The sequence below is a fragment of the Stomoxys calcitrans genome, chromosome 5 (genome assembly GCF_963082655.1).
Source record: "Stomoxys calcitrans chromosome 5, idStoCalc2.1, whole genome shotgun sequence".
In the NCBI taxonomy this organism is placed as follows: Eukaryota; Metazoa; Arthropoda; class Insecta; order Diptera; family Muscidae; genus Stomoxys; species Stomoxys calcitrans.
This window is the reverse complement of record NC_081556.1, coordinates 100,643,590-100,668,516: the sequence shown is the minus strand read 5'-3', so window position 1 is coordinate 100,668,516 and position 24,927 is coordinate 100,643,590. Positions and strand designations below refer to the sequence as shown.

The following is a 24,927-nucleotide window of genomic DNA, read 5'->3' as shown; positions in this document are numbered from 1 at the left end:
GGTCTTTAATTGTCGAATATAAATATTCCAAGGAAACTTGGTGTTTATATATATGTTTATGTTTATCTATAACTAATTTTTCTTTTATTGAGAAAGTTGTACCACCAACTAACTTAGCCTTTAGTCAGAATGAAAAGTCATTATCTGCTTGGTTTTGTTAGTTTATTACTAATTAAAAATAAGACATCTCAAGTGTTTCCTTATATCTAAAAAATTCCTATACGCTAGACTTTTTCAATAATAATAAAAATAAGTAAATTCGTATTGAATTATATTTTCTTCGTAGTTTATATCGCATTTCAAATTATAGGCGATGTTGAAATTAAGAATGTAAAACATTTACGGCCTTACTCACAAAACTTAATAAAGCCTTAAAATAGGTTTATATGACGTTCTGTAAAGGAAATCTTTAAAATAATCACATTTCAAATCTACATTAAGTTTTGTGAATAGGGCCGTAAAAATTTACTAAGAGATTGAGCACATTGTTTCTCTGTCTGTCTGTCTCACAATGTCTGAAGGCACTTAATGTTAAATTCTCATAGAAACCACATCAAATAAGTGCACTTTGTTTTCAATTGCTTTTTGTTATATTTTACTTAAAACTAAACATTTGACACACTACATTTTCATTCATTTTTGTTTTAGATTCTCTGCTTTAGTTTTGTAAAATAGCTTTAACTTAATACTCTTCAATTCCACTCTTTAAAAAACATTCGGTTAAAATTAGGCAACAATTTCCGTTATCAAAAAAGTTAAAGGCTTCGGGGGGTTTTTGTGGGTGTTTTATTGTTGTGACTTAGCTGTGGGTTGGTTGTGATTGGGTTGTTTCACCTATCGACTTTCATCTTCCTCCTCCTGCAAGCGTAAAATATCTGCCTTATTCATGAAATAGTAACTCGGTTGTCGTCCTTTCAGATCTTTATTTGTTCGTTTGGCTCCATTCTGTATAAGAATGCGACTCAAGCCCTCGACAATGCTGGTGCCCATGGCATAGTGAAGAGGGGAACGTTCCAGCTGAAACATATATTGTATGTTAAAGGTTTTGGTTATACCCTCTAAGTTGCACTACTACTCACATTATCGCCAATTTTCAAAGCATCTGGACAGATTTGAACAAAATGTTCTACCAAATCTTCATTTTCTTTCAGAATGGCTATATGAAGCGCGGTACGTCCTTAAATGAAAGAAAATATGTGTTCATATACATTCATATTATTTTTATTTGTTGAGTTTGAAAGAGAGGGAAGAATAGGATGTCTACTTAATTTTTATAACACACTTACCATAATAATTTTTGGCCATAATCAACCATTTACCCTCTTCACTACTGACGATCTCCTTAACTCTATCATCTTTATGGTCCCGTATCATTTGATGCAGTTCTTCGCGTAACTCCTAAAATTGATAGAAATAAAGTAATACAAGTTAAAACTTTTATAGGAGAGGATATCGCATCAGCTATGAAAAAAGGCCGAATGGGATCTTGAGGATTGCAGACGAAGGAGTCTGGGCGTTAATTCTGAGAAAACTGAAATCTGCGAGGAAAACGAAGATAAGCAAATTTGAGGCGCCACATGTCCCTTAAAGAATGGTTTGGATATCCAACAACGTCAAATACTTTGTAATGATCATGAATAGGAAACTGAGCTGTAAGTGTCCCATTCAGGTGCATACTGCATAAGCTCACAGATGTTGAGTACTATGTAGACGGGCCATAGGACCTACGGCTTCTACAGAAGCATAATTAGACGAATTCTAACATTCGCCTCAGTAGTTTAGAAGACGGCGATGGAGAAGAATTTCAACATAAGAACCACGGCTGCGGAGTCTAGCCCTCCAATCCTACCTCGGAGTCGGAGTATTAAGCCGGAGTTGGAGAGCGGTTTGGAGTCGTGACTAACGTGCTCAACTCCGAACTAAACTCCGACTCAATAGTCTGACTCCGACTTCGACTCCAGCCTCAAAATCTCGACTCCGCAGCCCTAATTTTCTTATCGTAACATTACAAAAAGTTCAGAGAACCAGTTGTCTTATAGCCTGTTTGTCGATGTCGAACGGTTGCTTTTCGTTCGTCTGGGCTTCTTTTTCCTATCTAAATTCGTCTATATAAACGGTTTTAAGTTTATATTTTTGATGAGTTTTGAGCTTGAGCTCAAAGTCAAGATTGCTCGAATTGCAGTTTAAACAAACTGTTGAGTGACGCGAAAAATACGTTTCGAGATAGACAAACAAGCTATTGGTGCACGTGGGACAATAGGAACAATGCCTACAAGGGCACTAGTCATATTCCTAGAGATCTGACCCATAGAAATACAGTATAAACTATGAGACTTAAGGTGACGGCGGTAGTGGATAGGAGCAGGTCATACCATCGCGGGATAATCTAGGCGACGATATTAAATCTAAATGGATTGGAAGAGGTTTCTGTTCCGATAGCTGAGGAGACGCTTGTGGTCGTGTGGGAGACACTGTTGCCAGTGACTCAGGTGTTCAGTGTCACAGGCGGGGCTATAGGAGAAGTAACGCAAGACTCATAAAATTACAGTAACCCTCAACCTCCACGGCAGTTAGATGATGTAAAGAATGAGGGATACCATCCAACTGTTTTGACCGACAATCTTGGCTTTCCCCTCATCTGAATTATGGGCACTGACCCTCACATGGCACAAGGAGAAAATAGCAAAAAACTAGTAAAAATTAAAAACGGCTAGAGATATCTCTTTGAATGGTTAGAGCTGAGGTGCTAGCAAAATCATCTGCAATATTTCAAAGCCTTAGGTTGTTCGGGCACCTTTTGGCAGGCCCCTAAGTCATCTTTGCCCGAAAGGGATATTTTGGGGATTTTTATAAAAAATCGGGGCAGAATTTATTTTTGGTTTTTTAAGGACATTTTTATCTGCAAAATTCAAAAAGTATTTCGAACATTACTCGTTTTTTTCTTTCGTGATGAAGTTCACGTGTAGCGTTTTATTTGTCTGGAAAATCACAACCGGCTATTGTTGGCGAACACAAACACCTCAAAGTGAACAAAAGGTTTGTGCAACTCACTAAAATTTGTTATTATCGATCTATACGGATCATACTTAGCACACATGTTGAAGGTCATAAAGGAAGTCGTGGTGCAAAATTTCATCCAAATCTGATAAGAATTACCTGACCAAGAAGATTTATCGGGAGATCGGTTTTTTGTGAGCTATATCAGCTTATGTACCGATCCGAATCATAGTTGTCACAAATGTTTATTGTCACAAAAAAAAGGCGTTGTGCAAAATTTCACCCAAATCAGATAGGAATTGCGCCTTCTAGAGGCTCATAAAGTTAAATCGGGAAATCGGTGTATATAGAGGACCTGTATCAGGTTATAGACCGATGTGAATCATGCTTGGCACAAAGGTTGATGGTTATAAGAGAAGTCGTCGTGCAAAATTTCATCCAAATCCAATGAGAATTGCCCGCTCAAGAAGAATAATCCAGAGATCGCTTTATATGGGAGCTATATTCAAACGTTTCTTCCGCAAGAATAAGGAAATGGGAAGACGTGAGTGTGAGTGTGATGTTCAGGAGGAAGTCCGAAAATTCTAACATAGAATTAAAAATCAAAACTTGGTACAGGCACATCCTGTACCAATATATTAAGATTAATTTTTCCCAACTGCTGGTATCTCACGATGGTGGCCATTAGTATACCGCACAACCACACCCTGATGATGGTAAAGAATGTACCACCTAGTTAAAACGAGGTCCACTAGCAGTAACACGGTTAAATAACAATAAGGAAGTAGGAGCCGATGGTTTGTCAGCTGAACTGTTTATGACCAGTTTATATTGGCTTATGCATCAGCTCGTCTGCTCAATTTGATAAGAGGAACGCATACCCGATAATTGGAAACTTGGCAACAACATAGGATTAATTTTCCTCCACATCGCATACAAGATACTCTCGAGTGTACTGTGTGAAAGACTAAAACCTAAAGTCAACGAAATAATTGGGCCCTATCAGTGTGGCTTTAGACCTGGTAAATCCACCATAGACCAGATATTTACACTGCTCCAAATCATGGAAAAGAGCCGAGAATGAAAAATCAACACCTACCACATTTTGGCTGACTACAAAGCCGCCTTCGACAGCCCTATACGTTCAGGTCATGTCTGAGTTTGGTATCCCTACAAAACTGATGGGAATTTGCACGATGACGCTTGCTGATTCACGTTCCCCAGTTAAAATAGTTAATAACCCCTCCGTACCGTTCATTACCAAACGTGGTTTCAGCAGGAAGACCGCTTATTGTGTGATCTCGTTCATAATTTGCTGGAGAAAATTAAACGAAATGTAGGTGTGAGAACATATGCTACTAGCCTATGTCGACGAGATCGAAATTATGGGTCAGTCACCGGAAGAAGCTATCGCAGCCTTTGAAAGTATCGAGAGAGAATCAACGAAATGGGCAGTAAATGGAGATAAGACACAGTGGATGATATCAACTCCCACAAAGCCCTGTTAACCCTATTAGATAAAGAAAGTGGAGAAAGTTGGAAACTACAACTTTGAGATAGTCAGCAACTTTATCTACCTCAGCACCGCCGTAACCAAAACAAATGACACCAGTTTTGAAACAAAACAAAGGTTAATATTGGCTAACGGTTGCTTTTTTGGACTGATAGACAAATGATACACTGTACAAGACACTGATATTACCCGTGTTGTTATATGGCTCCGAAGCATGGGTACATGCAAAAGTAGATGATAAAGTACTGGGATTGCTTGAGAGAAAAATCCTTTGTTAAATATAACGACCAGTTTGCGTTAACGGAGAATATAGGTGTCGTATGAACCACGATAGCATTGTAAAACGCACCAAAATACAACGGCTGCATTGACTAGGTCATATTGTCAGAATGGATGGAGAAGCCCCAGAAGTCTTGTAGTCGACCATAAAAGAGAGCGATATCTCGAAACTGGATATCAAAAATTGGAGAAGAAGCGCAGAAGATCGACGCGCTTGGGCATCTCTTCTACGTTCGGCTAGAGGAATAAATTTTCTGTAATGGCCAGTTAAGGTAAAGTAAGTAAAGCATATCCAAACATGAACCGATTTGATCCATTCACAGTTTTTACCGACATACGTCAATGGGAACAACTTTTTGCAAAATCACGAAAGTCTAGCTTTTCTCGTTCGCAAGTAAGCAGACGGACATTGCTAGATTGACTTTAAATATCATGGCAAGAATATTTGTACTTTGTGGGGTCTTAGGTAATTTTTTGAGGTTTTACAAGCGGAATTAAGGAGTCATTATAGCCCCATTCTATTGGAGGGTATACAAATTATGCCGGTATGGATACACTGAAGAAAGTCTTTCTACGGGGATGCGCCAAAATTCCAGCAGCTTACATTCGTGCAGCTTACAACTCGTCTTTTTACCCGATTCAGGTCATATCGAGCAAATAGACTCTGAAATTTTGATGTATTCCACACTCCTTTGCCGGTTCAGTCAAGAAAATAATATTGATTGTCCAAAAAGTAATTGCGGATTTTTCATATAGACGGCGTTGACAAATTTTTTCACAGCTTGTGACTCTGTAATTGCATTCTTTCTTCTGTCAGTTTTCAGCTGTTACTTTTAGCTTGCTTTAGAAAAAAAGTGTAAAAAAAGTATATTTGATAAAAGTTCATTCTAAGTTTTATTAAAAATGCATTTACTTTCTTTTAAAAAATCCGCATTTACTTTTTGGGCAACCCAATACTTTCAAACAAAAAGGAGCTCATTTGAATGGGTAACACTTTGTGTCAGCTACCCTGTACACTCAAATATGAATTAAGTGGGCAATTCAGGAACAAAGCCAACTCACGCCGGACAAATATTACACTACCACTACTGTATTGTTGTATGGTTCCGAATGATAGGTTCATGTGAAATCCGGCGAAGCAGTACATGGAGTATTTGAGAAAAAGATTTTTCGTAAGATTTATGAACTAACCTATGTTTTTGAGGAATATCGGGCTGAATGAATGCTTTGTCTAGGTCATAATAGATGAAAAAGCCGCAGCTTAAAAGCCATTTGAATGCAGAAGAGAAAAACCTCCGATAGAAAGGCCAGACCGGTAGAGAAAGCCATCTTGATTGATTAAGGTGCTTGGAAATCTATTCTGAGTTCGTTTGATGGATAAAACGGTCCGTGAAGTCCAACTATATCTAGTACTTATTTTGTTGAATGTCACAGACCGTTTGATTTATCAGCCGAACACAGAATTGGTGAGTATTGTGAATAGGCCAAAATTAATTTTATATAGCAACCTATGAACCGATCATCCGATTTGTCATCCTGAACATTTGGAAGAAATATTTTTAATCGATTTGGCTTAGTCTTTGCGGATGGTGAACTTTTATGATTGATTCTAATATACCGCACATTTTTTGCTATTTCCCTTTTGAGGAGCAATTATGCATGTACCATGACTTTTAACTACACTCGAAAAATTTCTGCCTTTAACATGGGAAACTTTAAAAATATTATGACTTGTCCGAACTAAACCTGTTGGACTTGTTACTTCGCTTACCTCCATGGGTCTTACGCCCCTCAAATAGGTTGCTAATTCTGAATGTCCCTTGGATTCGGCCACATCAATAATGGGTGTATCATTATCATCCATAACATCGATAATGTGATCATAGCCGGATATGGCAAAGTATTCAAATGGCTTGACATCACCTGTGTAAACAAACAAAAGATCAGTTTCCCTATATTCCAATTCATCATCATTCATATTTACCCACTACCGCCAGCGAAATCAAATACCGATCTATATCCTTGGCATTGATAACTTGATTGGCCTGTAGTGCCACATCCCTAGCAGTGCGATACAATTCATCGCGGTATGTTATATCAGCATTGGATTCTTCGATTAGTTGCATTATGCCACCACGACGATGGGATCTGGCACTGGCAAAATGCAACATACTTTGGCCATGTTCGTCGCGTTCCTCCAATCTCTTCGATAACATGGCATCTGATTCATCAGCATACTCCTCATCCATTTGTTGGGCTGTATCGGCTTCTATGTCATCGGCATTTTCGCGTTTCACATGACCATTCATGCGAGAGGTGGGTATTATTTGTCGTGTTGGAGGTGTGGGATTTGATTTGACCAAGGCCGTGGAGTTTGTGTGACTGCTACCCGAATGTACTGCGGCTTGCACTATTGTTCGGCCATTAGTATGGCGTGTAGCTACAAAATTTTGCAAATAATTGGTCAAGTACTGAAGCGGATCCTGTGGTCGTTTGTGTGCAACTTGTGTCAAAGCCTTGATAAGGGGATCTGCAAGGTCTGTAATGCAAAGTCAAATGTTAAGATTTAGTAATATATGTGAGCATAAAACCTTCAAACACTTACTATCGGCTAAATATTTGCCTTGTTCGGTCTTAAATATGGGATTTTCTTGAAAACTATGATTTTCCACTTCACCTGGAATAAGAAAGTATCACAGTGATGTTAATGTATGTCAAGGTTATTTATCGTCAATACTAAACTTCACTACAGCTATGTTAATAGAGGTCTAATAAAGCATTAAAAAGCTGTAATATTTAAATAAAGAATTTGTCTCAGTAACTACAACAACTTTAAGCTTCTGTTTAATTGTATTCTATCTCTCAAGAAACTGGGATCTTTCAATACAAAATATTTTTTTACCCACTATTAAAGGATCATGCATGAGACGTTTGAGCCATGATAAAACTGGTCTACGAAGTGGTGGTAATGTCGCCAAGCGGCAAGCTGTTCGTACTTGGCATCAAAAAGGAGGTGAAATAAAACTTTAATCGGACTGCAATCAATGATCTAAAGGAACTGGGGACACTGTTCCTTTATGGAATGTTTATGGGAAAATTTATATACTGCCAAGGTAAGTGGCATTAGCAAATTTCAAATTTGTCTACGTGAATTAAGAAACAGCTAGGAGTGCCGCTTTATGCAAGCTTTAAGCGCAATAGAAAATATTCTTTAGATTCCCAGTAGTACTGGTTCCGAAACTGTGTATTCTTTGCCTGTTAGGGCGATGACCATTAAATTTTACAATTTTTGTTTGTTTCTCTTTCGAGACGAGCTCAATGATCGAAGATTTTCTTTGCAAATGGGAAAGGAAAGACAGAGATAGCAACACACACCAACCGTCCCACGGTGGTTGGTGTGTGTTGCTATCTCTGTCTTTCCTTTCCTTTCCTTTCCCATTTCCCGTTTCAACTTTGGTTAGAAGACGTTTCAGCCATATTAGGTGTTATGGCTTCAAGGGCTATGCGTTGGTATCTTGTATTTGAATCGTATTATTCGCAAGAACGCCTCTATGATACACTTACCACATTAACCACGCTCGACAACCCTGTCTATTAGCTGTACTTTTCCCAATGCCTGTGTTTTTGTGAAATGACAGACTTTTTTCCGTGACAATTACACTACTTCCGTGGTACACACGATTTTGTGCATCTTTTGGAAGTTGCATTGATGGCTTCGCACGCTAGACAATTGCAACGGCTCTCGCTGTTGCCACTACTTCCATAATAATCAGTTCTAAAGTAATCAGGACTTCACTAGTTCCAAAGTAATCAGGACTAGTTCCACTTTTGCTTACTTTCAGTGTAAACAACTGTTGAATTTAACATGGGTTTGTCTTTGGTGTAACCAGTTGACCCTGGAACTAGTATTTCCGCTAATTCCAACTAACTAGTTCCGTAATTGATTTCTTGTGACATTTGTCAATGTTTGAAAAAATATTTTTTTATTTTTCTGCTTGCTCTCGATTTTTGTTCTCTGTCACTCTCTCTACTTCAACAATTTTGTAAGTTTTGTCAGTGGTCGACGAGGTGAAAGAAGCACGATAATTTTTTTAAACCGGCCCCTATCAGCAGTTTCTGTTACTAGTTCGGTAAATAGTATTTGAGATCCAAATGCATAAATAACAAAATTTTTTAGAATTTTGGGTAAAATGGAACTGCAAGTTAAATAGGTGGCGTGTGGTCCCAGTAGGATCTTTGTCTCATGATATAGGTGCTCCACGTGAGAATTGATTTACTAACCTAGTATTACAAATAAAAAACATTCCTTTTAAGGAAAAGGGAATGTTAAAAAGTTGAACATTAGGTAAGGCTTGGTTGGTGAGAGCGTGCGAATATTTGTCCACCCTATGCCACTACGGACATACACCTAAGCCAGTAATCGGCTTATTGTTCGTTGTGCAAATTTGCCCATGAACATTTCATTAAGAAACAGTGGCAAATCTTCTCACCTCTCATTGAGTGCTGTGCGATTCAAGTTTGGGCTCAATGATAAGGGGCCTCCTTTTTATACCCGAGTCCGAACGGCGTGCCGCAGTGCGACACTTCTTTGGAGGGAAGTTTTAACATGGCATAGTACCTCACAAATGTGGCAAGCATTAGGAGGGGAATACCACCGCTGCAAATTTTTTCGGGTGTTCTCGCCGGGATTTGAACCCATGCGTTCAGCGTCATAGAAGGATATGCTAACCTGTGCGCTACTGTGCCCTCCCGTTGTGCGCTCTTAATACTAAAATAACCTCGAAGAAGAAAATGTAAGTCAGGTATTCCGTGCTACATACTAAATCCCTAATAGTTGGGTCATATCTAGCATTGTGTCCCCATCCAAGTACCGGTGTCTGTTAGCCGTGAAAACCCGGTAATGACATAGGAAATGTTGCCAAATCTTCGCCACATGTCCTACATATGCTATTACTTACAGCACCGATCTTGCATAAGTGAGCTCTTATTGATTCGTATCCCGTTATGATACCGAAAGCTATACTGATATGGCCAGTTTACTGTCCGTAAAGATGTTTACACTCCTCACCATCTCACGCATTCGATGATCGCCCGGATCTCCGCCTGCAGGACTGTATTATGGTCAGGCAGTCTAAAACAGATCTCAGTCCCTGGGTTCCCAATGTAGACCCCAGGCCCACTCTGTTCTCTAGCTGTGCTCCATCTGTGTAGAATAATCTTCCAGATGGCAATACCAGAGCTCCGTCAATCCAAGACTGTGCCGCTGGCAGCACTGCGTCGCACCCGACTACAATTGTCGTCTCAGCTATCCGATCGGAAACCTCTTCCCTTCCTTCCAGGTTTCCTATCGTCGCCTCGATTATAGCGCGATGGTATGACCTGCTGCTATCCTCTATCCATTCTCCCGTCGCCTTAAGTTTTAAAGCCACAGTGGCTGCCTCACACTTAATCTGTATATCTATGGGTCGAATATTTAGAATAGTCCCCAATGCCCTAGTGGGAGTGTATTTGACCTTGTCAGACATTGAAATCGTTCTTCGTCTTTCTGGTGAGCAGGCAGATTTCAGTCTTCTCTGGATTAACATTGAGACCTCTGGGTCTAGCCCAGTCGTGTGCCTTCTACAAGACCCTTTCGGCCCTTCCGCATAGCTGGTTCGGATCCTTATCCCTTAGAAGTATTGTAACATCGTCTGCGTAGCAGAAGGGTTCAAATCCCTCCTCAGTCAACATTCGCAATAGATTATTTATGGTGGTCACCCATAGGAGTGGCAATAAAATGTCCCCTGTGGCATGCCCTGTACCAATTTCTCCCTTATATTTGTCTGGGACCCACAATTTATCCACCTTCCTAAGCATATGGTTTATCAGGTCTCTAAGGATTCGGTCCACCCGGTACAGGTCTAAGGATTGCATCAGTGTCCATCTCTACCACCAATGTACACGTCTTGTCATCGAAGAATTCTTTTACTTTATACACAATCTCGTGTATCCACCGATTTTCCCTTAACATAGGGATGCTGTTGGTATTTGAGCTTTTTATCATGGTATCCAACAATACGTTCCATGTTTTTGAATAGAAAGGACTTGAGGCTTATAGGTCTGTCGGCTTTTGGTATCGCATAACTTGCCTTGTCGGGCTTGGGTATAAATACCACCCTTGGCTCCTGCCAGGCTTTCGGAGTGCAAGTCCTAGGAATATTCCATCTGGTCCTAGTGACTAGGTTTGAAGCTTCTCAAGGCTTTCTTTAAAATAAATTCTGTATTACTAAGCCTTCGATCAACCTCACTATTCCAAGATTCCGGTGCTTCTGGTCTCCCTTGTCTCTGCTCTCACTCCCATGTCGTCTACTAACGTTTCAGTTTGGACATGGGTTAGGTTAGGTTAATTGTAAAAGGCAGTCTGCCATCAAACTCACCTAGACGTTTTCGTCTATTGTGATACCACAGGGACAGAAGGAGGAAAATGCCTTCTAGTTCCTACCGTTGAACCATCCAGATCGCTTTGAAAAACCCAATAACTTGCAAATGTTCCCATTAGCTTAATCAGACAGGTTCTCAAAGAAATGAGAACCTAAAGTGGGACTCCTTCTAACTGCTAGTGCGGGACACACACAGAAGGTGATCTATAGTCTCTTCTTCTTCGATGTCCTCATTGCTTTTGCAGAAGTTGTTGCTGGCAACCTTCAGTCCAAGTTTTCCAAGTTTTTAAGTTTTCCGATTAGACAGTGACCTGTCATGACGGACGCAATGACTGAGACGTCTGTTCTTCCCAATGACACCAAAGCGGTATATCTCTTCAAGTCTAGATAAGGCCACATAGTTTTGGATGAGGCCACATAGTTTCATAGTCCCCTTTTTTGTGATCATCTATCATTCGTTGTCCTTCGGGCCGGATCCTAAAAACTTAGCTTACATGTCGCTAGAGGCATACACACAGATTCCAGTATCCCTGCAATGTGCAGGGTCGTTCCTAGTCTCGAAAGCACATCCGCTTTACAATTCCCTGGGATATCTCTGTGGGCCGGCACCCAAAAGAGGTGAATTTTGAACTGTTCAGCCATCTCGTTGGACCATCGGATATTGTATCAAGGATAACACAGTGTCCGTAGCCGCCACATGACCAATGAGAAAGCTCCCTTAACCTCACGGCAGTAGTAGCTGCAATTTGGGTAGCCCCAATGTCCAGAGGCATCAGATGTAGCATTAAAATTAGTGCTTCAGATGGTGTCGTCCTCAGTGCGGCTGTGATGCACAAACAAGCCACCCTTTGGATCCGGTTAAGTATTGAGTAGTAGGTGGATTTTTGAAGCTCCGTCCACCAGACCACAACACCATATAGCATTATAGGTCTGATAACTGCAGCATATACCCAATGCATGACACGCGGTCTAAACCCCCAACTTTTGCCTAAAGCTCTCTTGCGGTTGTATAGGACAAGAGTGGCCTTTCTTGCCCTTTCCAGAATGTTTGATTTGTCGTTCAATTACAATATGCATGCTGCTGTCGCGACAGGCGATCTCCAGGAATTATTGCCCTAAATTATGTTCTTATCAACCTCTTAAGAGTCTTCAGCATAAAGAATGGCAGACTAATAGGACGAAAATCTTTCGCCTTTATGTGGTGGGGTTTTCCTGCTTTCGGAACGAAAATTACCTTCGTGTCCCTGCATCTGCCTAAGCCAAGGAATTGTAATTCTGAAGCTGTGTCTGAATATACCCAACAGTAAAATACATATAGCATTTTTTAACTCGTCTATTATTTTATTACACAAATTGGTTAAAATCGGTTTAGATTTATATATAGCTCTGTATATATATGATCGTCCTATTCTCGAGGATAGAATCTTCCATAGCCTAGAGGCCTCAGATGTATCCTCCATGGAGCTGCAGAATACTACACAGGATTTGTTTTGAGCCTTTCTAAGCTCGCCCTTATATTTTCTTAGCTCAGCCTTATAGATGTCCCAATCATGTGGTGCTCTTGTGGCTTTTGGTCTGTTGAAGAGTTTTCTGCTGTCCTACCTTAGACCAACCAGCTCTGGGGTCCACCATGGCGGTCTCTCTTTGCCCCTTGACTTGGCACTAGGACATGCTGACACAAGCGAGTCATTGAGGGCTTTCGTGATCCACATGAACGTTATGTCTATATCCTCCGCGGCTTCCACTTCCTTTTCTGGTCTAGAAAGGATGGACGTGCAGAATTTTTTCTGTTAAGCCAAGGGACCACTTCTGCAGTATATTCTCTAAGTCTGAAACTAATATAACGATGATCAGATAAGCTGTGGTCATCTAACACATTCCAGTCGCATATTCTTGAGGTCATATCGTCCGATACAAAGATAATATCTAGTACCTCCTGCCTGTTCCTGGTAATAAAGGTCGGTTGATCCCCTTTATTACAAATCGCCAGATTGCAACTTATAATATATTCGATAAGCAGCTCATCCCTTTCATTGGAAGTGATGCTGATATGCATTAGCATCACTTCGCACAATGAGCCTCTTCTTCCCTAGAGAAGCGGCTGCAACCAGTGTCTTAAGGTTTGAAGGCGCCATCTCTGAATCGTGTGCCATATATAGTAAAACCAGCCAGTAATGAGACTTGTTTATTTCAAGGGTGGCTACTACTAAATCTTCAGTGCTTAGCATCGGTAGAAGAAAAATATTTAGACTACTCTTTGCGTGAATACACGCTTTGTGTCTCCCATTCCTCATACCCTTGAGTAGTTTAAATGCCGGAATTCTTAGTCCACGAACCATTCCTTCACACAGCCATGGTTCCTGGATAAGAACCACATCAAATCCCCCCGCCATCAGGAGGACCTTTAGTTCCGCCCAAGCGGCGTTACAGTGGTGAAGATTTATCTGTAGAAACCGAACCATAGTCAGGATTCAGAACTTCCACCACTGTTGTGTTTGCCTCGTCTTCTCATTTAGCCAGGAGTGCATCCTCACAAGATTAGTTTGATTTTGTCATGATGAGCTTCCGTACGCATCCAGGGACAGGTGAGAAAGTAGTGGAACCACTCTTCCTCAGCAGACTGGACACTTGCGGTGTGAACGATTCCTCCTTAGATGCCTCACTAGCTGCTGAAGTACTTTTTGAGTTCTGTGCTTCCCCGCTGGCGCATACCTTGTACCCATTACAACTGGATGACCCATGTCATCTTCTATGACTCCTTCTAGGTGTATGGAATTTCGTCGAAATTGGGTCATATTTACATATGAAAAAAGCAAATTTGCCCATGAACATTCCACTAACGAACTGGGGCAAACTTTTCACATATCACTGAGCGCTGTCCGATTCAAATTCTAAGTTCAATTATAAGGGCCCTCCTTTTTATAGCCTAGTCCGAACGGCGTGCCGCAATGCTCTTTGGTTAGAAGTTTTAACAGGGCATAGTACTTCCCAAATGTCGCCAGTATTAAGAGGGCATAACCACCGCTGAAAAATTTTTTCTGATGTTCTCGCCAGGATTGGAACTCAGGCGTTCAGCGTTATAGGCGGACATGCTAACCTTTGCGCTAAGGTGCCCTCCGATTTGCATATAGCTCCCATATATGTGTCCGATTTTAGCTAATATTGCAATTATGTGATCATTTGTCCACCAATCCTCACAAAATTTGGCTCGTATGATGCGTTAATGACACTTGAAGTTTTTACAGAATTGAAATCGGTTCACCTTTAAATATAGCACCCATGTATATATATCGCCCTATTTTCACTTCTGAATTCTTGACAACCCCATTTATTTACCGATTTCAAAATTTTACACAATATTTTCTATTACTACTGCCGCTAAGTCTTGATGGAATCGGATCAGATTAGGATATAACTCCCATTAAATGTATCGTCCAGTTTTCACTCTGAGGGTAATACAATTTTACACCGATATGCACGACATTTAATGAGAACTGATTTTTATACCCTCCACCATAGGATGGGGGTATACTTATTGCGTCGTTCTGTTATAAAGCTCCAATAGCATAGCAGTTCTTATTCAATATTGTTGGTTTACCAAAAATGAGATACCGCGCATAGAACTCGACAAATGTGGTCCATGGTGGAGGGTATATAAGATTCGGCCCGGCCGTTATAGTGGATGTCCTTTATAGACTCACTTACACTGTTTAAAGTCCATTATGATACCACAGTGGGGACCGAGAAGTGCCACTGGTGGGAATCAAACCCATGTCTCCCGCACTAATAGTTGGAGCACGCTACCAGGACGCTTATATTTCACCTAAATCGGCTCTGATGTAGATATTGCTCTCATTATATATGCACCCTTCTGAACACTTTCGCCATTCTCCGTCAGTATCCATCAAAAATCGAAAAATTTTCGCTGGAACTGCTCGAGATGCTCTATATTTTGGGCCTCGAAGCATTATTTTGAAGTTTTAAAACCTAGTTAACGGCGCAGTTCAAATTAATCATCATCATCTTTCTTATATATAAAATTGAATTTGTGTTTGTTTGCTTGTCGGTTTGTTTGTTTGAAATTTTCACAGATTATGTAGGATGATCTGGAAGGATTTTGGGAGGGGGACGGATCCTCCCCCTTACCCCAAAAGTACTACCCAAAAATAATAGTAGAGCGATCAGGACAATATGGGATTCAAATGAAAGGTACGAATTTCATAATAAAAGTTGGGTTCAAGTACCTTGGAAGCCGCCAAAGCCCCAAAACTCCTTAAAATAGGTTTATTTGATGATCATGACAATATGGGACTCAAATGAAAGGTATTCAGGAGTAGATTACGAATATGGTCAGGAAAAAGAAATATCCTTGATATCGGAAGGGGGCGGACCGTCCCTGTTACCCAAAATCACAAGTGGACCGTTAAAGACAATATGAGTATCATATGAAATGTATGCGGGAGTAGACAACGAATCTGGAATACAAATTCATGTCGAAGTATAGGGGGACACCCACCCCCACAAAAACGCCCAAAATGGGCACATTAGCCAATCACGGATATATGGGTCTCGGTTTGTTTGTTCCGTATAGACTGAAAAACGGCAGAACGAAAAACGGCAAAGGGTCCCATAAGGGGGAGACGGACCCTCCCCCTTTTGGCAACCAAAATCAAAAATGGGCCGATCGGTACAATATGGGTATCAAATGAAAGGTATTCGGGAGTACAAAATCAGATCGAAGTGTAGAGGGTCACCCCACCCTCCAAAAACTCCCCAAATGGGCATATGCCCCATCATGACTATATGGGACTCGGTTTGTTTTATTTGTTCCGTAGAATCAAAAAAGGAAACATAGGCTATATAATTTTTAGATATCGGTTAATGGCTGACCCTCCCCCTTACACCAAAAACGCCACCCAAAACCAAATGAGGGTACAATATGGGTATCAAATGAAAGGTATTGGAGACTAGAAAATGAAAATCATATTAAATTTTGGATCCAAGTACCCAGGGGGCCGCCCCAACCCAAAAACTCCTCTTAACAGAAATATTCAACGTTCCTATCAATATGGGACACAAATGAAAAGTATCCGGCAGTAGATAACAAATATATCATACAAAATTAGGTCCAAGTAATGGGAGGTCGCCTTACCCCCAAATGGACACATCAACCGACCATGGCTATATAGGATTCAAATGAAAGATATTTGAGAGTAGATTATGAAATACGACATTACAATTTGCGTTCAAGTCATGGTGGGTCTTTTCCTCCTTAAAATACATCGAATAGATTAATTTACCCATTATGGCAATATGGGACTCAAATGAAAGGTTTTTTTGAGAGTAGAAAACGAATTTGAGATCCAATTTTGGGGGTACGCCCTAAATCACCCTTAAACTGAATTTTATTTCCGACTACAGCAATATAGAGCTCAAATCAACGGTATTTGGGAGTAAAGATCGATATCTGATATCTATTTTCAGGGCAAAGTGCCCTTGGCCACCCCAGTCCAAAAAAAAACCGGGTTTCTATTGTTGGGGACGGGTGCCGCGGGGACACGACAATATAGAGCCATGTGTTTGGGAGCCGCCCCACCCCAAAATACCTCCTTATTATATAAAAGCTATTTGGGGTGGATATTTATTGATTTTCCGGAAATTTGTATTCATTTTCGGCACAAAGACCCTGGGGTCCACCCCATCTTCAAACACAACTTTTTACCGATCATGACATTATGGGACTCATACGAAATGTTTCTAAAAGTAGATCACGAATCTTATATTTACTTTGATGGCCAAGTGACCACCACCACCACAAATACCCCCTAAACCCGAAATATTTGCCAATACAGTAATATGGGGCTCAAAAGAAAGACATTTGGGAGTAGAGTAAAAATTTTCCCAGCAACCGAGCGGGGGCAAGCTTTTCATACATCTATGGGTACTTTCCGATACAAGTTGAGTTTATCAACGATAAGGGACCTTTTTTGTAGCCGAGTCCGTACGGTGTGCCGCAGTGCGATATCTCTTTGGGGAGAGTTTTTTACATGACCATGCATGGATTAGTAGCTCGCAAATGGCGCCAGCATTAAGAGGGGGGATAACCACCGCTTTAAATTGTGTCCGAAGTTCAGCCAGGATTCGAACGCTGGCGTTCACCGTCATAGGTGGACAGCAGTACAGTAGCACGATATCCACATTCAGGGCGAAGTGTCCCCACCCTAAATAGATATTAGAGAGTTAAAGAAGGCGCACCGAAGCGGGCTCTCACCAGCCAGTCAACCAAAACACAATTTTGGTTTGATTTAACCAAACCACAAGCATTAAAACATTTAGACATCAGATCTTTTCCTTTACTTTCTACAAAAAATTTATTTGTCATTAAATATAAGTCATGGAGGTTTTTTTTTAATTAAGATTACGAGAAATACTAGAAAATTAAAAGCATGACTACAAAAGAAAATTCGAGATTCAATCATACTTGGCAGCAAATAAGGCTCAAAAATTCAGACAAGACAAAAAACCAAAAGGATTCAAACTCTACAAAACATCAAAAGTAATCAAATCAAATGAAACTTACGAGCTGAACCCATAGCTTTAGAGCAGTTTTGGTATGTTTTTTTTTGTACAAAAGTTCAGGAACAAAAGCGGGGGAAAATGACAAAAAATACTCGACTTGGAGGGGAAGAAAAACAAGGTTTATTGTTTGTATAATACAGTTGCCTATGAGTTGAGTTGATGGCAAATTTTGCGTTGCATCGGCTTTTGTATTTACAATTCTTTATGTTGGCTGCTGGATTGATGGCTGGATTGGATGTGTGTGGGTGCGGTGGTTTGGGGGAAGTTGTTGTGGTTGTGTGGACATTTCTAAGAGTATTCAGTGGCGTTCCGCTAAGCTATTTTTCTTACGACGAAATATTTTCACCAACATTGAGGCAATGTGCTTGGAATTGGTCAGCGACATATCCTTCTCCAGCGACAGTATATTGGTGACAGCCGTACAATAATCCTGGAAGAGTACATGCTCCACCGAGCCCATGGACTGCATATTTATAAGGCGTACACTCAGCCTCGATTGGCCGTTGGTGCTTAGAACCAGACCTCGCACCGAGCACAAGTGGCGCAAATTGTCCATTTCCTTCATGAGATTTGGCAAACGTATTATGGTGGTCATCTTCAGACCAGTGCCCAGAAATGAGGGCCTCGACTGCAAATAGCCCAGCAAATAGCTTTCCTTAAAATGCAGCTGTTGCTCCAGAAATGTTATGGCTCGACCCACGCGGGTGTAGGCGATGCCAATGTCGGCAGCCTCCTTGGAATTGCTGGTGGAAAGGATGCGCATATGTTCTTGGCAATTGAGCCACAAAGCCATACTGTTGGAGGCACTGACGTAGACGCCTCTGCCATATGGCCAAAGACTGCCATTAAAGGCTGTTGATTCCGCCTGCTGAACAGGATCGTTTTGATCCAGCAAAGGAATGAGAAGACCGTACTCGTTGAGCATGTCATAGACCTCGGATTTGTCTTCCAACACTTCGGTCAAGGTGTAATAGCTGCCAGGCTCATCCTCCTCAATGGCCTCAATAAAAGCGGCGGTAAAGATTTTGGCCATCATTAAACGTTCGGCCTGCTCAATTTGCCCTATGGTCAAATTCAAAGGCAACTCAAAAGAGTCCAAATTTCTGGAGCATTCCACCAAGCATCGTACCACCAAATTGGAATCATCATCAAATACAAAATAGGCGGTATTGAGTCGTTCGGCATTTTCCATGGGGAAATAGGCTATGCGTGGGTGGGGCTTAAAATCGGCCGTTACACTCATGCAATGCATATCCTTGATAAGAGTCACCAAAAACTCCTGAAACACCACATAGACATCAAAGTCGGGAGCTATGAGACCACTATTTATGTCCTCCTCCAAATGACGATCCTTGGAGGTCTTCCTCAAGGCCGGCCACAAAACATCAAATAGACTGTGATCCAAACGCGTTTGTCTTCTCTTAATTTTCTCATACACCGAAGGCTTTAGAAAACGGCTCAGATATGAGGTCACCGCTAGCTGCAGCGAGCTGGTGCCCGCTAAGGGCTTTTTCTGGGCCAATGCTGAGGCTGTAGTGCCACTCCATGCCTTACTCGACTCTTGGATGACACTGAAGCAACGATCCAAGGTACGTTGCACATCACCATCCTGCAGCAGACGTCTCGAGCTATGCAAATCGTCCGGTACTAAGGGGGAATGTTAAAATATGGTGGTGGTTGGAGATGATTTAGGTCGTAGGTCGCAGTTTATGATTTGGATTAGCAGTTGGCACACAAACGCACACATCACGATCACACAGGGAGGTTGAGTGCGTCGAGAAGACAAAAGAAGAGGAAGGAGAATGCAGAGAAGTGCAGAAGTTGAAGTCACTTTGGTTTTGGTATATACATTAAGGATAATTCATACAACGCCATCTATATGTCACACATCACAGTGTCATACAAGAACGTATTTACACAACAGAAGATGAGATAACACAAAGAAAAAAAAAGTAACAGAAACATTTAATCGAGCCCTAGAGAAAGGAAAATTTTAAACCCCAAATAGAGGATGTTTAGAAAACACTTAAACTAGGAGAGTATTTTAATTAAAAAAACTTTAAAAATATTAAAAAATAAGTTTAAAATAAAGATTTAAAATAATTTTTAAATTTTAAAACTATGGCACATTTCCACTAAAATTAAAATTGACATTGAGTGATTTTTTTGAAAAAGCAGCCGTGTGCAAATTATGGAGGGCATGACAAACACTTTTGATTAGGTGAGGTTAGTTGGTAAAAGAGGCTTAAGGTATAAATCAGTTGGCTTGTTGTGCACTCTAAGTATTATAAATGGTATCAAGAAAAGCATAAGTTAAGCATTCCGAGCTTCACACATGTCTAAATCTTTTCTCATTCTAGGTTTTGGATTGCTTCAAGTTTAGTATGACTTCCCATCCAAATAGGTGGGACCGTACTCTAGCGAACGCTGCACAGTTTATCCAAATCACGGAAATAATTTTGGAACTTTTGTATAACTAGAGATACACGAATCTTTACGAAGTCAATGCTGAGGTTTTTATACCCTACACCACTACTGTCCGTGTGTCCGTCTGTCTGTCCGTCTGTCCATGTTAATTTGTGTACAAACTACAGGTCGCAATTTTCATCCGATCGTCTTAAAATTTGGTACAGGCATGTTTTTCGGCCTAGAGACGAAGCCTTTTGAAATTGGAACAAATCGGTTCAGATTTGGATATAGCTCCCATATATATGTTCGTCCGATTTGCAGTAATGCAATAAAATGATCATTTGTTAACCGATTCTTTCGAAATTTGACTGGAAGGATTTTCTTATGACTCCCGACATTACAGGTGAATTTCATAGAAATTGGTTCAGATTTGGATATAGCTCCCATATATATGTTCGTCCGATTTACAGTAATACATCAATAAAATGGTCATTTGTTAACCGATTCTCTCGAAATTTGGCAGGAAGGATTTTCTTAAGACTCTCGATGTAACTGTTGAATTTCATAGAATTCAGTTCAGATTTGGATATAGCTCCCATATATATGTTCGTCCGATTTTCAGTAATACAGCAATGAAATGGTAATTTTTTAACCGATTCTCTCTAAATTCGACAGGAAGGATTTTCTTAAGACTCTCGATGTTACTGGTGAATTTCATAGAATTCAGTTCAGATTTGGATATAGCTCCCATATATATGTTCGTCCGATTTGGAGTAATACAGCAATAAAATGGTCATTTGTTAATCGATTCTCTCGAAATTTGACAGGAAGGATTTTCTTAAGACTCTTGATGTTACTGGTGAATTTCATAGAAATCGGTTCAGGATTGGATATAGCTCCCATATATATGTACGTCCGATTTGGAGTAATACAGCAATAAAATGGTCATTTGTTTATCGATTCTCTCGAAATTTGGCGGGAAGGATTTTCTTATGACTCTCGATATTACTGGTGAATATCACAGAAATCGTTCCAGATTTAGATATAGCTCTCATATATATATATATATATATATATATATATCGTCCGATTTTCACTCCCAGAGCCATTGCTAGCGCATTTATTGACCAATCTTCCCAAAATTGTGTACAACGCTTTCCTCGACGACTTCCACAATGTTTATAAAGTTTGCGTGAAATCGGGTCAGATTTAGACATAGCTCCCATATATATATTCGTCCGATTTGCAGTAATATTGCAATCAAATAGTCATTTGTTAATCGATTCTCGAAATATGGCATAAAGGATTTTCTCTTGACTCTCGACATTATAGATGAATTTCATACAAATCGGTTCAGATTTAGATATAGCGGTCATATATATCAAAATATCACCCGATTTTATCTTCTAAGGTCACATCAAGCGCATTTATTGACCCTACTTGCTAACATTTTGCGGATTTTGAGGAATATTGCAAAAAAGTACTCATTTGTTAACCGATTCTCTCGAAATTTGGCAGGACGGATTTTCTTATGACTCTGGACATCACTGATGAATTTTTTAGAAATCGGCTCAGATTTAGATATAACTGTCATATATGTATATCGCCCGATTTTCACTACTAGAGCCACTGCAAGCGCATATTTTGCCCATTCTTGCCAAAATTTTGCAAAACGCTTTTCTCGACGAATAACACATTATCTGGGAAGTTTGCTCAAAATCGGTTTAGAATTAGATATAGTTCCCATATAAATGTTCGTAAAATTTTCAATAATGAACCGTTTTTATTACAGTTTGAACATATTTGATCGAAATGTGCTACGGATTGTTTAATAACCCATCTGAAAACATCCGGCGTGGTCCATCAAAATTGGTTCAGAATTAGACATAGCTCCTTTGTACCTATAGGGTAGGTGTAAGGTATTATAAAGTTGGCACCGCGCGACTTTTGCCTTTCCCTACTGGTTTCCAATAAATATGCAAAATTTGAGGATCCTAGTTGGTTCAGAGGCTGATCCCAGGGGTTTGAAATTTGGTCACCTCAAGCATTACAAATTGGTCACCTCAAGCATTACAAATTGGTCACCTCGAACATTACAAATTTTGTATTGCTTGTCAAACAGTCATTTATGGGCCGATTGTCTTGATTCTATTTTTTAAGATAGAGGTCGTAAAACCCTACAATAAACATGGCAAAGTATATAATGGCTAGTATATCTGTAACCATTCAGGAGTTATTGGACTTTTTTTTTTGAAAATTTTTCTCAAGGTGTCGTGGTATTTCTGAAATTTTGGGACAATTTTTGAACCGATTGAAAAATTGTTCACATCGTTGAAAAAGTTAAATAATTCTAGGAGTATTTGAAAACAACTTGTGCAAAATGTCCATTCCTATTAAAAGTTATTCGATTCGAAATCTTTAAAATTTATTTCATCATTTTCAAGTTTTTTTGTCTGTAAGGGCCAGGATCATTCAATTGTACATCCTTTGTTTGTTTCTCTTTCGAGACGAGCAAAATAATTAGAGATTTTCTTTGCAAATGGAAAAGGAAAGCCAGAGATCGCAACACACACCAACTATTATGGAACTCCTTTCGTTTTTGGTCAGAAGACTTTTCAACCATATTAGGTGTGTAATGCTAGATTTTTTGTCTACAACAAATTACACCGCTCCCATGGTACGCACATGATTCTGTGCATCTATTGAAGTTGTATTGATAGCTTCGAACAAAGATTGTAAAATTTAATGATCTCACCCTAATAGGTAAAAAACTTGAAAGCGAGGAAATTCGGCAAAACCCGGCCGGGATTCAAACCTGGGCACACTGAGCAGCAGCGAGAGCCTTTGCCGTTGTCTACATCCAGAAAAATTGGTCTGCTGATATCAGCAAACACTGTCAGCTGACATAAAACTGAAAATTTTAAACTTCTGAAAAAATCCATTCCTAATTTTTTAACTTCTAAACAATAATTGGGGGATTTGCTATACGGGGAGTGGAGTGATCCGTCATCAGCGGTTGGTTTTCCTGATTTCTTGGAGGAACAATCAGATTTGACTGTTTTGTGTTGTTCTAGTAGTATGATTGCGACATGTCCAGTTTTTCCGAAAAAAACAGGGGATCTTTTGCTTGGAAGTGGTTCGTGCGCAAGCAACTTTTGTTGGATTTGGCTCATCTTGAAACACATAACACTCGACTGCTGTTTACTTTTGAGCTCAAACGCGTAAATCCTCTCACTATGTCATAGACGTGTTTTGAAGCACCGTGATCGTATTTTTGAACATTTCTTTCGACCAATCCACATGAGCCTTTTTTTGAGCGAGCCGCTTACTCCAAGATCCGACGGTCGCCTCCAGCAGACGCTTATTTTAGTCATTTGTTAACTCGCCTTGTGATCTGGAGTATCGTGCCAATGATATTTAATTAAGAGCCAGTGCCACCTGACTCCTCACTGATACTCTCTTCTCGAAATTCACTGACTGTCCGCGGTCGCATTTGCACCTACAAGCTCTATCTTCAAAAAAAATAAAAAAAACAAGATGATCTACCCATTAACGACTGTTTGGCAAGCAATTCAAAATTTCACATGCTCAAAGTGACCTACTTTCAAGCCCCATGGATCGGCCCCTGGACCCAGTAGGATCCCCAAATTTTGCGTACTTTTTAAAAAATACGTCAATATCGATTATATTTAGTTGGTGTTCGTCCTACTCACCGTCATTCGTTATCCACGCCGTTAACTTGGACCGTGTCTACCCGAAAGGTTTCGTATTCACCAAGCTGATGACAGGTCCTCTAGTCCCTATGGCCAATTCATCTGCACTTTCATTTCCCCCACTTTGACATGGTTTTTAAACGGATAGAGATATATCCGTTTAAAAGTTCCAGAATTATTTCCAAGATTTTTCGATTTGGCAACACTGTGGAACGGTCAGCAGCACGATACGCATCGTTTGGGTGCAGAGCCATGTCAAAGTGGGGGAAATGAAAGTGCTGATGAATTGGCCATAGGGACTAGAGGGGCTGTCATCAGCTTGGTGAATACGAAACCTTTCGGGTAGACACGGTCCAAGTTAACGGCGTGGATAACGAATGACGGTGAGTAGGACGACGAAAAATCTAAGAAGGGATCCGGATCTCAAGAAGTCTAGGCTGGAATCAAGAAGGAGGTTAGTATGATTATGGGTATCATTGAGGGTCATTATGACTACGGCCGCACTTATGCAAAATAGGTGCGGCAAGTGATAGCGTGTGTTGGGCATGTGATGAAGATGATGAGACGTAGTAACATTTCCTGTGTCAATGCCCGGCTTTCACAGTTGCCTGATGTCTCAATGTTAGGATCTTTGCTTATCCGAATCTTCCGCTGAAATTTCGAAAGTGGTATTTTTTTATGACTCCTAACAGCCATGACAATTACGGCCCATAACTTGATGGAGCTCAATTACATTTGAGGGTATAAGAGACTCACACAGTAATGACGATTATGATAAAATTAGGAAAATTGTCAGGGATATAGTCGAAGTGTTAAACAGATTATGTGCAAAATTTTAGAGACCGGGGCATTAAAAGTCGATTATCTTGACCTTGAATGCAAAACTTTTTTCCCAGAACTTTTTTGTTTTAGGGATTTCCTTATTTTTATTTTCAATTTTTCGAAATTCTCTTTCGGATTCAAAACTATGGCAGATAACCATCACAAATCTTTTATTTTTGAATAGTAGTTTAAGTGT

The 24,927-nt window shown here is 40.2% G+C and overlaps 1 protein-coding gene across 12 annotated transcripts in view; it reads right to left on the bottom strand.

Moving 5' to 3' along the window:
• Positions 1-200: 200 nt before the first annotated feature.
• The window catches only part of LOC106087756 (arginine kinase), a 159,395-nt gene continuing 134,668 nt past the window's right edge, over positions 201-24,927 (bottom strand). For 10 of the 12 annotated variants that reach the window (XM_013252897.2, XM_013252901.2, XM_013252903.2 and 7 more), the window contains one exon: positions 17,799-19,434. In XM_013252897.2, the coding sequence (XP_013108351.2) occupies positions 18,086-19,434 (1,349 nt within the window). In that variant the 3' untranslated portion in view covers positions 17,799-18,085. Of the gene's footprint in view, positions 1,018-1,079; positions 1,178-1,286; positions 1,399-6,560; positions 6,713-6,773; positions 7,329-7,394; positions 7,467-17,798; positions 19,435-24,927 lie in introns of those variants that run through there. The other 2 variants (XM_059369207.1, XM_013252907.2) reach the window with 1 other exon arrangement.